This window comes from Poecilia reticulata, chromosome 5, assembly GCF_904066995.2.
Source record: "Poecilia reticulata chromosome 5, P_reticulata-male-v2, whole genome shotgun sequence".
NCBI classification, from domain to species: domain Eukaryota; kingdom Metazoa; phylum Chordata; class Actinopteri; order Cyprinodontiformes; family Poeciliidae; genus Poecilia; species Poecilia reticulata.
In genome coordinates, this window is record NC_088834.1 from 19421212 (window position 1) to 19435596 (window position 14385).

Below are 14385 nucleotides of genomic sequence, written 5' to 3' on the forward strand. Positions count from 1 at the left end.
CTTTGCATTTCATTTTCATTCAGTTGGTACAAGAATACTTGCAGTATACTTCATATATTTATAGGTAGTACACTTAATACTTAGTATTTAACAAACTGAACAAAGAATCCATATTGCACCACATATATTGAACGCAAAATCATTTATTCCTAATACAAGCTAATTAAATGTCACTTATTACTGCACGGAAGAGATATAATATTTGAGTTTGATAGTATATGTAAGAGAGTTTGCAGGTTTTGGATTATGGGGCCTCTCATACGGAATATTTGCGCAGACTTGGAGTGACGCTGTTTCTGACATGCAGCTGCTTTCACTTTCATTTACAAAGAAGAGTCGTTTGCAGCGAACAAGCGAAGGTAAGCTCGTCACAACATTTAATTGGTGTTTATTTGTTGGATGAACGCTTAAACTGTGAGAGCTCTCAGAAAATAACATCGTCCATTCATCCATCCATTTTCTAACACCCTGTCCCTTAGGGGTCGAGCGGGTTGATTGTGCCTATGATATCTCCAGCGAACGTGTCAGGCCATAGGCGGGGTTCACCCTGGACAGGTCGCCATGTCTGTCGCAGAAAATAACATCGTGTTAAATCAATTAATCAATCAATCAAATCTTATTTGTATAGCACATTTAAGAAGCAAGACATTTCAAAGTGCTTTACATTATAAAAACAAAGTCATGCAACATAGAATCAACAATCGAAACATTACATTAAGTCGAGTGCCATTATTAAGTTCTTAATCGAATGCATCAAAGACGACTCCAAGCAGGTGAGTTTTTAGTCTAGATTTAAATTTACTGAGTGTTTAATCAGTTTCGCAGTTTTCTGGAAATTTGTTCCAGATTTGTGGTGCATAGAAGCATAATGCTGATCCTACTCGTTTGGTTCTGGGGATGCAGAGCAAACCAAAACCAGAAGACATGAGAGGTCTAGGAGGTTGATACAACAACAGCAGATCTTTAATGAATTGTGGTGCTAAGCTGTTCAGTGATTTATAAACTAACAACAGTATTTTAAATTTAAAGTATGTAAGGAATTTAGAACTAGAGTGATGTGCTTTATCTTATCAGTTTTAGTGAGAGAGTGGTTGTGCTAACAAACTTCTATATCAGTGGTCCCCAAACTACGGCACGTGGGGCTCCACATTTGGTCCAGCCCCCTGAACAATACCAGAGAGCATTTAGATTTTTTTTCCACATACCATAATTTTTTCCTAAGCTTTGAACCTTGTGGCTTATCGTCCGGTGCGGCTTATATGTGGATTTTTCTTTAACCACTAGGGGGCTCTTTAGCAGGAAGTGAATCATTGGAAGTCAAAATTGGAAATAAAAGAAGAAAGCACCTATTAAAACGGAATTAGGTTTTAATAGGGAATTGAAATTTGAGAATGTTGTTGATGAAATAGCATTAAAGGGAAAAAGAAGGTTTTTCGTTTTTTTTAAAATAATACTGGGATCATTATGAGAATTTGAGGCATAGATATTAGGATCCAGTAGATGGCAGTAGTGCAACAATAATGGATGCAAGCTGCCGTTGAAATCTAAAGAAGAAGAACGAAGAATGTGCTCATTTTCATTTAGTACTTGCTAGTAGCAACACGAAGAATCAGCACTTTTACTGTTACAGTTACTGTTCGGAAACTACCGTAATCAGTTCAGTTAAATCTAAATTTGGCAACTTTTTCTTTTTTCAACCGTAATAAATGTGATATTCAATTGACCTGTTATGACTCAAATTTTGGGTGTCCGCCCCCCTCTGCTGCTGCATTGTTGTGGAAAACCTGGAGCGGCAGAGATATATGTGGCTTACAGTCCGAAAAATATGGTATTTATTTCATAAATAGTGTTATTTCCTGGATTTATTTCTGTGAAGAACCCAGAGTGGGCTATTTGTGCTTTCTGGAAAACAATAAATTTTTACGTTTTGGCACTCCTGTAATCGTCACACTTTTTCTGTTACAAACTGACTCTAACTAGTGCATGCTAGCACTAGTTAGTGTGCTAGCATGCTTCAACGTACTTTTTTGGGACAAACTTAAGTACTTTAAGTGTACTTATTTCTATGTACAAAAAATGTGCTTGGTTAGTATATTTTGAGTGTACTATTTTAGTGATTGAATTAGATTCAACATATACAGATTGTATTTTAAGTATATTGTAAATACATATTTAATATATTAGTGTGATTACAGCATGCTACGATTACACTTTTGATTTATTATAATTGCTAATGAAGTACACTTTTTTGTTACTTAATGTCTTATTATTCTTTTTTGCCACTTTGTACACTACATGCTTCATACACACTACAGTACTGCAAACATATCAGGTTACCAGAACACATAAGGATCCATTACAATACACTTCACAGGTGAAAAAAATTACATTGTGCTTTCAATATATTACCATTTTGGTAAGTGTCATTATTTACTGAATGGCACTTCACGACACTGTTAGTATGGTCCTAACAGGTGTTATGTCATGTTTATGACAGCATCATATCAGTCTTATGCACACCCTGTCAAATACAGTCTTACCCACATTTTTTCCAAGAGCCAATATACTATAACAAAATTGTACAAATTGTCAATACATTCAAAGTTTACAGATAACATGGTTACGAAAATTAGCACAATGGATACACTTTAGAGGAAATGTGAAAACTTTTTCACCAAGAACAGAGTATTGTTTTAATACAATGTCACAGTATTCCAGATAAACTGACATTTCTCCTTCCTACGAACAGTGAGGATCAATGACAGAACATTCCCGTTTGCTGCACTTTACAGAAACTTACAAAAAAGAACAATAGAGCAATTAAACAGAGAAAGCATTTGTATTTTAAAGAGTACAGAAAAATGGCAACGAAAAAATAAGACTTACAATTTGAAGATGTTGTGAACTCGCTATGTATGTGGCATCAGAACTGATGATGATTACACTTGGGTAAATACATATTTTGTTCACTTAAAGTATACTTTTATTTAATATTTCTTAATAGGGTGGAAAAACATTTCTGGGTTTCTTCTTTGCCTGTTTATGTTAGAAGTAGAAAAAATAGCCAGCAATATCATAGAATCAGTTGATGTTAACATCAAAGAAGAGTATTTATGAGTATTGTGAGTATTTGCTGCTTCATAGTTGGCATCAACTATGAATTGGCATCAACTATGAAGCTGTTTTAAGTGTGGACTTAAGGAGACAAACTACCTTAAAATCTTTCCATCCATGATCTGAACACACTGATCCTTGCAGGGTGGCGAGGGGGGCTGGTGGTGCCCATCTCCAGCAGCCATCAGATGAGAGGCAGGGTTCACCCTGGACAGGTCACCAGTCCATCACAGGGCTCTGAAAGCCAACAACAAATAAAATGTATGAAAGATAAATGTTAGATTAACAAGGGGGGGAATTCTGTAATAACTGGAAATTCCAGAATTTCTGGAATAACTGGAAATTCTGTCCAGTTATTTTAAAATCAAATCATGTTTATTATTAAGCACTTAGTGTTGACACCAGTTTTTGTTGTTGAAAATGTAGCTAGTTCCTCATTAAAAAAAAAAAAACTTACATCATGAAGACAATGTGAAGGTTCATCTTCAGAACTGGTTGGTGATCTGGTGGAGTCAGAGCCTCTTCTGAGACAGAAAAGTCTTTAGGTTTTCTAACACCTGATTTCTCTGGCTTCCTCTTTCATCTTCATTTGCTTAGTTAGACTGCAAACATATGTTGAAGATAAAAACATTGATGAACAAGTTATAACATCCTCACAATATCAAAGTCATACGGAGCTTAATTAAAACGGTAACACTTTATTTGAAGGGGTGTGCATAAGACTGACAAAAACTGTCATAAACATGACATAACACCTGTCATGAACATGAAGAAGTCTTTATGAATGTTTATGACAGTTGTCATGAAGTGTCATTCGGTAAATAATGACACTTTTAATGCACAGTTGCTCTAAAAGTTTCATTAGAAGTCTAGAAGTATAATCATACAAGTCACAATAAAATTTATAAAATTATTATTTATAAAACCAACGTAAGTTATATATCTTTACTGCACTGTTTATAATTAAATGGAGGTAATTAAGACCAGCTAGCAACACTTAGCAGCCTTTGTCCCTTCGGGCTCCTTTTGTGACACACATTTCATTTCCATCGGTTGTTGTCCCGATGTGTTGTCGTAGGACGTCACCAGCTTGAATTTACCAAAATTAGTAACTATTATCAAGGCCCTCTGTACTTTTCAGGCAATATTATGAGAGTAAAAATGGCGAATTTGAACAGCGTCTGTTACTGGCTTTCAAGGCTTTACTTCTTTTTATGGAGTTTTTCAAAAAAGACGTGCAATACAAATGTGCAATACCGCCACCATCTGGTCTGGAATGTGAACTGAAGCTAATGCCATTCACGAACAGATCTTGCATCATATCTGAAAATGGATTGGGTACTTTGTTAAACATTAAGTATAATTTTTTTTATTTTTTGCAATTTTAACTAAAATAGTAAAAGAGGGACACTTTTTAAGTGCCTAAAAAGTACTTTTTAGATGCCTAAAAGGCATACTTGTGCATATGTATTAATTAGTATTATTTTATAATCAGGTTGTTGCGTGTTGCAGACTTCTGCCAAGGTCCCTCTTGAAAATGAGATCTGGATCTCAACGGGGTTCACCTGGTTAAATAAAGGAAATAAAAAAGGCAAAAAGGCTGTGAATTTTAAAAAATTCTATACATTTTAAAATATACACAATATCTTTGACAGATAATGCAAATATCTTTTAAATATACACTTGAGCAAGTGTATATTTACACTTGGGTAAATACATATTTTGTTCACTTAAAGTATACTTTTATTTAATATTTCTTAAAAGTGTATTTTGGTACAATTATATTTAAGTGTGATTGAAGATACAATTTCAAAATTGGTACAAGAATACTTGCAGTATACTTCATATATTTATAGGTAGTACACTTAATACTTAGTATACTTAAAGTGTACTTTCATAAATGTAAATATGTTTGAAATATACTAAAGTATACTTTTTTTTCACCTGGGCTGTGAACTTTAGCATCTCATCCACTCCAGATTGTCATGGTGGTGTCGAGTTTCCTAACCCACATGCAGAGAACACTCCAAAGACAGGAAATACAATGATGTGATTTATTTACAGTGAATGCGAAAAAATGTTAAATCTAATCCAAGGTTCGTCTGGCAGGTCTCGAGGCAACTAGGGGGGGACAGAGATGGTTAGTCAGGATCCAGGAAATCTTGCTGTTTGGGTGGAGGTTGGTAACTATACCTGCTTGGGGGGAGTTTTGGGACCGGGGGAGGACCTAGAGAATCGGAGGCTGGTCAGGGGTTTCAGGTTGAAGGCTGAGGTCAGCGGCGGCAGCAGAGGACGGACAGGTCGGAGGCGGCGGCGGAGGACGGACAAGTAAGCCCCTGGGTGGTGAGGGTTCCGTCTCAAGGACTGGTTGTTGACCTGATAATTCAGGACCAGGGCAGCTGTGAAGGCAGAGACAAGAAGGGTCAGAATCAGCGATCAGATCGAGGCAGACGTAGCTCGAGGTAAGCCTGTACCATTACTGGCTAACACTCTGGCAGAGGAGTGTCCGCATCCTCCTCCACTTATACGCCTCCAAATGGTTAGATGGGGAACAGGTGTGCAGGCGCCGGCCCACGCCCTCAGGAGGAAGGTCACAGGCTCCCTCTAGTGGAAAAGAAAACTGACAAACTTCCGGATCCCAACACAGATAAACATCGAGTGAGAGCATTAAATGCTATTGGAATCAAAAATATGATCAGAATTCAAAGCCTGAAATGTGAAGTTGTATGCTACCAAATATTGAATTCAGTCAGTCCTGTGAATTGTGCAGCTTTATCACACAATTTGAATAAAATGTCATATATATTGCACAATTGCGGAAATTTAGTTGCAATATTATTTGCAGTAACAAAACACCAGAAATGTAAATAAACTTTGAACTAATAGAATATTATGGCATTTAAATAAATACAGAAAAATATAAAATACAATTTTACTGCTGATGAAATAAGAAAAATAAAAGCTATCAAGATTAAATGAAGACAAATTGAAAAATGACAGAGGCATTGATATTTGTTTAGAAAACATGGACATATTATGAGCAGTTCTTGTGTTCATGCAGTATCCATACAATGCCCAGGTTGTAATGTACTGTAACAGTAAAATATTAAATGGTACAACTGGTCAGGGGAGTTAATCATTTATATTTACATTTAGGTTTGAAGTAATCATCTGGAAGTCATATTCACATTGTAACAAATCCCCATCAAAACAGGGATTTGCTACAACGTTTAGGATCGACCCAACTAGATTCCTGTTCTGAATCTGATGGAGAATCTGAGAAGAGGGGTAAAGATTAGGGTGATGGCAAAGAGACCTTACCATTTTAAAGAGTTGGAGCTCATTATCACAGATAAATAATAGGGAACATGGAAAAAGATGGTCAGAAATGATGAAGATTTGATTGATGAAATGCCAATAAACATTTGTCATTGATTATTAGGAAGAATGTTAACCATTTTGACCCAACATTGAAAAATATAGAACTCTTACCCTAAAAATATAGAATCGGATAACTATAACTAACCCTAACCCTAATTAATCCTTTGGTTTGGCTAATTTTCTTAACCCTAATTATTACAGGCTCCTATGGATCCCCCAACAGATCGAGAAAAAGTCCTACTGACTCTCTCGTTGAAGTGGTTAGATAAAAACAAAAAGAAGTCAGATCTACAAAAATCCCTCCAGGCTTGGTTCAGCAAATTCAAAACTGAAATAGACTGCACAGTTCAAGAGGTCTTACCAGATGGACGAGCTGTGATTCTAGTTTCTCCTCCTCCAGGTATTGTATAACTTTATTTTCATATACAGCATTTTAAAGACTCACCAACTTTGTTAATCTAACCCCATAAAAAGGAATATCTATTTTGAATACACTGATATACCGCAATAATGGCTTCTCAAACTATTGACAACTAAATTTATTTTGCTTTTTTTGTTTGTTTATTTTAAAGGCCTCACAGAGCTTCAGAAGCTGAGTGGTAAAAATCTTCACACAAAAGATAAGAAAGAATTTGTCACCATTCTGTCTGTAATGGTGGGAAAACCAAAGCAGGAACCACAAACAGCAGAAGATGCTTCAGTGACTCCGACTCCTCCAGCTGCTTCAGTAAACACGGAAGATGCTGATTCCGACCCGCCAGCTGTATGAACTCTAAACACTGATACATACATTATAAAATATATCATGTTTGTTCTTTTCAACAAAAGAGAGTGGGCTGAAATTCCTCAGTGGTGATGTTAAAGACTGTCCTGGGAACATCTTGAGATTCCATAGAATAAGATGGAAAGTATTGCTGGAGAGAGATATGTTTTATTTCCATGTTAATTTACGGCACCATCGAATCAAGATGTTCAACTAACTTGACAAGAGTTGTCAAAGAATAAATCTTTTGCAGGTGACATGAACACAGATAGTAATAGCTTTGCAACCGTTTGGTGAATAAATTCAGTTGTGTACTTTTCTGTTTCAAAACCTTTAAGTAATTATCAGAAATTGAATGATTAAACATATTGTCGAAAGAAACTAGTGAGCATTAGTTTTTGGGAACACCAAAACATGAAATAACTCATGAATCCTCCCCTTATCTTATTAAAGAAAAATTCTTCCATGTCAAAGCATATATTGTCAGATAACTCAAATAATTAAGAATAATCCGTGAATGAATAAATTAATTTGCTGTGTGTTTTATTGTAGGACATGGTCCTCCCAGGGAAACAGAGGGATTCATTCACCCCGAGAGCAGCAAACTTTCCTGCTATAAAGGTTGAAGAAAGTTGTATTCTGCCACTGAATTACTTCTGGTACATGAGTCACATCTACAAGGAAGTAATTAAACAGATTGAGAGGAAGAATAAAATTAAGATGGTGGCACAGGCCCACGTGACATTTGAAGCTGAGCAGGAAGATGGAAACCCTCATGAAGCTCTCAATGAGTTCATTGATCTCTCACAGAGCTGCTCTGCTGATCCAGGTGAGGCAGTGATTCCTCTCAAGTTTGTAGATCCAGATCAGTGGAGCGATGCATTAAGAGTCATCAAGAGAAACAAGGACAAGATTTTGATCACCATGTCATCAGAAGAAGTTATTGTTAGTGGTCCAAAGCAAAGCCAAGATAAATTCAGTGCAGTCCTGAATGCGATGCAGAAAATAAACACACCGGCTGAACAGCACAAACCTACATCAGATTCTGCAACACTGAGGACAAACTTGATCGACAAATATCCATTGGAACTACCAATCCCAAAATTCAGCAGAAATTTATTTAATACACCAAAAACAACAAGCATAAGAGGATTTTCAAGTAAGGAGTTTAGAATTCCAAGTGACAGATGTTCAATTTGTTTGTCTGATTTTACTAATAAGAAACAACTGAAGTGTAAACATGCATTTTGTAAGGAGTGCCTGAAAAATGCAGTGAAAGTATGTGGACCCATCTGTCCAATTTGTAAGGATGTTTTTGGTGAGATGAAGGGAAACCAACCTGATGGAAAAATGACTTGGAATAAAATTTCCTACCCTTTACCTGGATTCCCAGATTGTGGCCATATATGCATCACCTATCACATTCCAAGTGGAAAACAGACGGTAATGTCTAAGCACATATATCTGTAATTTAACATTTGGTTTAAGACAGCTACCATTAACCTGATTTTTTTCTTTCTATCTGGCAGGAAAAGCATCCCAAACCTGGTCAATACTATGGAGGAACTATCAGAACAGCGTATCTTCCTGACAACAAAGAGGGCAATGAAGTTCTGCTACTGCTGAAAAAAGCTTTTGACCAGAAGCTGATTTTCACTGTTGGAGCTTCCAGGACAACTGGGGCGGATAACATGGTGACCTGGAATGACATCCACCACAAGACGTCCATGACAGGAGGACCAGAGTGGTAATGTTCCCTAATTTAACACCTTTGTATTCACTGTGCTTCAGCTTTTGGTTTCATGTATTAAACCTTCTATATTTTCGTCTTTCACAGTTATGGATATCCAGATGAGAACTACCTGAGCAGAGTCAAGGAGGAGCTGAAGGCCAAGGGCATCCAGTGAAGTTTTTCTTTTACATTTAGTGAAACTTTAATTCAAAAAATCTGACTAATTGGATCTAAATTTCCACATTTTGTTCCATCATGTTAGATGTTTTATAATAAATAAAACTTAATGGTTACTTTGAAGTTCACTGAAAGCTGAAGACTTTCTCTCATCTATCAAAAATAACTAAACAAATCACAGCGTTTTGAAAGATTTACCTACTTGTTTATTTGTTCTTTACATTTATTATGTGAATCACAGGTGTAATTTATAACTAATAAAATGTAATATGATTATTGGGTTGGGTCTTTCTCAAATAAATTAATATATTTTCATTCAACAGAATTTGCTTTATTTATTTAAAGTGGACATTTAACATGGTTCAACCTGAAAACCTTGGTAGTAAATATCGCCGTCAGAAACTGGTGCACAAATGTTGATGGTTATGTTGTGTTTTTGTTCGATTACAAATGTTTCACTATGGAAGCCAAAAAACAGACGTGGAATAAAATGTAAGTTCAGCAGAACAAAACAGTAGTGTAATAATAATGTCATTTATCTGAAGCTGATCTATCAGCAAGAAAACCAGTTTGGTTTCCCAGTTTGTTCCCTTTGTATTCACTGTCACCCTTCAGATTCATGTATTAATCCTTTTACATTTTCTGCTTTCTCAGCTTTGGCTCTCCTGATGAGAACTACCTGAGCGTGGTGTCAGGTAGTTCTGGGTAACACAGACCGTGGTGACAGGTACCTGAGAAGAGTCAAAGAGCAGCTGAAAGCTAAAGGCATTGAGTGAAGTCTTTACATTAGCAAAATGTTTAGAAAGCAATTAAAAGAAGATTTTCTTAAAATCTGATTAATTTTATTTTTAAGAAATGTTTTATAATAAGAATTTGAGAGCAACTAAAAGCTGATTAGTTGCTCTTATTTATCAACATGTACAGTAGCAAAACAAATCACATAATTCAAGTTTTTACCCACCAGTTTATTTTTCTTCACATTTATATAATATGATTCACATGTGAAATGTACATGGAAAACTGTCATTTTATGACGTGTCAGTTAAGATGATTGGATTAGGTATTTAACAAATAAATGATTAATTAACATATAATTTAGTTTATTTAAATCAAAAATAGTTTTATAATTTAAATGAATGTCATTAAAGGACAATGCCCTTTTAGTGAACATGAGTATCTTTTTCTATTGCTGTTCTTAGTAGGTGTGACAAAGTGGTTCAGTTTGTGTTCACCACTTGTCCCTTATTCTTTCTCATTCACTTATTTTTATATTTGGTTATAATAATTAATTCAAACATTGCCATTTTGCTTCACTTACTATCCCGGGTTTGTTTGTGTTAGCATTATGTTGCAGGATCTATCTGTTTAGGTTAAAGTTATTATTTCTGGATTATGGGTTGAATTTGTTTCAAGGTGTATTTACTTTTCTTTGTACTCACCATCATTTGTCCTTGTAGATCTGCAGGAGTATGGGAGGGGCCGGCCCAGTACTTCCTGGTTAAATGGCTGGATGATGTCAGTGATTACCTTATTGGGTTCTACCAATTAGAGGGTTTTTCTTTTGTGTATTGTTTGTTTGTTTTCCTTTAAAAATAACCTTTTGAGTTATCTTGTATTATGTAATTTATTTTGCAGATAACTTCATTATGTAGGAGTTTGTAAATTGATTTGTAGTTTTTTGTGTTTCTCTGTTTAAATGTTTGTTTGACCTGTTCCTTGGTGGCTGTGACCAATCAAGCACAGGTGTGGTGCCAATTTTGTATAAAAACAGTGAGCTTTTGGATGCTGGGGGAGAAGTCTGAGTAAAGACTGAAGAAACAACAACAACAACAACAACAACAACAACAACAACAACAACAACAACAACAACAACAACAACAACAACAACAACAACAACAACAACAACAACAACAACAACAACAACAACAAACGTAATTGGAAGAAACTGAAGCGGTGGCTGGTCCTGATTTTCTGCTCACCTCTGATCCTTGAGCCTAAACTACCTTACATTAGGTTAATAGTATTTTTTTATGTCATTGTTTTACACAACATTTAATATTTTGGGAGAAAGAAACTTGGTATGTAATAGTTTTTATACAGAATTGATTAGCTTTGAATTGCTGTTTAATAGATTCAACTATGCCTGTAAGAAGTGTTGTTTCTCAGATCTGTGGGAATAAACTTTCAATTTATGACTCATATTTTTGTGACATTTTGGGGTTTTTATCATGAAAGGACTTAGAAATGCCTTGATGCTAAAATATGCTGCACAAATTTCATGGATTGATTGATTGATTGATGGCAGAATCAGTTGTGAAATTGATTGACAATATTGTATTAAGGTCAGTATGAAAACAATGGCATAATAAGGTTGCTGTCATGACAAATGTCGTTTCTTACGGCATGGAATATTTGCGCAGACTGAGTGACGCTGTTTCTCGCTGTTTTTTGTTTTATTTTTCTTATTTAATTCCAAGTAAGACAGGAAGAAATGTGGATTGGTCTACTTTCTATAAGTATAGGGGCCTGGTGAAGGACTAGCAGGCATTTGGGTTTGGGGCCGATGTTTTTTACCAGAGCAAGAGAGGTATGAACAAAGGAAAGTTTGAACTCTGTAATTGCTTACTGAAATGGGAAAATAAATCATCCAGAACAATCAAGAAGTTTGGACATTGAGCCTTCTTTTCCCTGCATAAAAACTTGACTCCAGTGCCTTAGTAGTGGCTTGATGGAACTTTTATTGGATGTTTGGCTCGTCAAACAATTGCCACTACAACAAGGAAGTGTAATTTGCAGCGAACAGGCGAAGGTAAGCACGTCACAAGATTGAATTTGTGTTTTTTGTTATATTAACGCTTAAACTGTGAGAGCCCAGAAAATAACATGTTAAAGGTGTCACCAAAATTTTAACAAAAACCTAGAGAAATGTTTTAGTTCAGGTTTGCCTTTATAGTCGAAAGTGAAGCAGAGCAAAAACCCGTCAGCCTTTTTTGAGGCTGAGTTTGATGTTGATTAACTAAACAAGTTTGTGATCTGAGCTAAATTTATGTCTCTTAAAAGTTCACTTTGTTTTCAAGAAGGAAAGATCATCAAAATAGGGAGTAACCAAGGAGAAGATGAATGCATGAGCTTTGAAGACCAGGATAAGTCAAACAACTTCTCTCAGGTGGGTTACAGACATTTAATATGTCTGGTCAATAGTCTTCTAAACAACTCTTGTTTGTTTTGTATATATTTAAATATAACTTAAATCAATTCATTATAAAACAATATAGCCTAAGATTTATTCTCAAGTTTGTTTGTTTGCTTTCGTTTTAGGAGATTGCTCCTGTTCATAAAATAAAACGCAGCACTGTCCACTGTTTAGACTCACTGACATATTTAGAGAAAATGCTTCGTTTTGATATGATCTAACAGCTAAAGAAACTTGGAACTTTGAGAGCAAATGTCAAGGTTTTTTTTTTTTTTCCAGGCTGGAGGTTTTAGAACAACAAACTTTGAGGCAAAGTCCATAAAGTTTATAAGCTGTAAATGGGTGGATACACTCTTAATGCAGAGGTCAAAGTTAAGGAGACACAAAAACAATGAAATACACATGATGTACACACCAGAGATCCAGAAATAAGATGATCACAGTTTATTTATAGAGGACTTCTCATACCGATAATTGTAGCACAAAGTGCTCTGTTGACTAGTGATGGGCCATCTAAAGCCAGGCTTTGAGGCGTGTACTGAGTAAAAAGGGGGCGTGTCAGATGAATCACCACTTTGATACTTGTGTCTCTTGCTGAAAACCACGTGACTGACAACAAACGATGTCTCGCATTGCATGCGTCACATGACTGCTTCATTTTGCGCATCGGTTTTCACAATAAAAGCGTGATGAGCTTTTGCTGCTTCATGGGTTAAACCATTTTGACCCAAAATACAGAACTGAAAAGCTCTGAGTCTTGTGGTCTATTTTTAATTATTTTTTTCTTAGTCTCCTATGGTCCTTCAAAAGATCAAGAATCCTACTGACACTGTAGTTGAAGTGGTTGGATAAAAACAAAAAGACAGAGCTACAAAACTCTCTCCAGACTTGGTTCAGCAAATGCTAACCTAAAATTGACTGAACAGTTGGACGAGCTGCGATTCTGGTTTCACCTCCTCCAAGTATTGTAGAACTGCATTTTCTTATACAGCATGTTAAAGACTCACCAACGTCCTATTAATCTAACTATAACAAAAGAGAAAATTATTTTGAATACATTGATATACTACAGTGATGGCTTTGCAAACTACAGTATTGACAATTATGTTATGTTCTCTTCTTTTAAAGGTATCAGACCTTCAGAAACTGAATCTTTTGTGTGAAACACTTCACACAAACGATAAAGAATTGGCCACCATTCTGTCTGTAATGCTGGGAAAACCAAAGTAGGATCCACAAACGGCAGAAGATGCTTCAGTGACTCCGACTCCTCCAGCTGCTTCAATAAACACAAGACTGCTGATTCCGAGCCTCCAGCTGTATGAACTCTAACACAGATACAGACATTCTGAAATTAATCTTGTTTGTTCTTTAATAATGGAACTTTGTTTTTTATCCAGGATAAAATTCAAGTTGGAGAGAATCAAACGATGGATGAAAGTTGTGTTCTGTCAGTGAATCAATTCTTGTATGTGAGCCACATCTTCAAGGAGAAGCTGCAGCGCATACAGGATGAGAATGAAGTTGAAATCAAGCCAGAGGTCGTTGTGAAATTTGAATCCAAGCATAAAAACGGAAAACCAAATGAAGCAAAGGCAGAGTTCGTAGATGTTGTCCAGGAATGCTTGGCTGATTTCAGTGGTTCAGTTTTTTCTCCGAGTTCTGCAGAGCCAGATCAGTTGAACAGATCGTTGAAAGTCATCATGAACAAGGAAAACAAACTTTTAGCCACCGTGTCCTCTGAAGAAATGTTTTTTGGACCAAGTGGACAACGGATGGTTCTTGATTCAATGTTAAAAACATCACATAAAACCAGCAGTGGTTATGAAGAGTATGATCGTCAGTCTTCGACTCCAAACTTCAATAGTGATCTCCTGTTGAAAATCAACATGACAATCAAAGATGATCTTGCTAATAAAGGTCTGACCATAGATGAGGACCAGTGGAAAAGCCTGAAGTCGTCTTATGATAACCACCTTACAGTGATCAAAGATAAGTTCAATGTGGATTTTAAAGAATCCAGCA

General features: G+C 36.0%; 1 protein-coding gene across 1 annotated transcript; it reads left to right on the forward strand.

Annotated features, from left to right (window-relative positions):
- The first annotated feature begins 7963 nt into the window (after positions 1–7963).
- On the forward strand, positions 7964–9821 carry LOC103465389 (E3 ubiquitin-protein ligase DTX3L-like). Its single transcript, XM_081607239.1, has 3 exons — positions 7964–8701; positions 8788–9005; positions 9096–9821. The coding sequence occupies exons 1-3, from the start codon at positions 7979–7981 to the stop codon at positions 9163–9165; spliced, it is 1011 nt and encodes a 336-aa protein (XP_081463365.1). The 5' UTR covers positions 7964–7978; the 3' UTR covers positions 9166–9821.
- The last annotated feature ends 4564 nt before the right edge of the window (positions 9822–14385 follow it).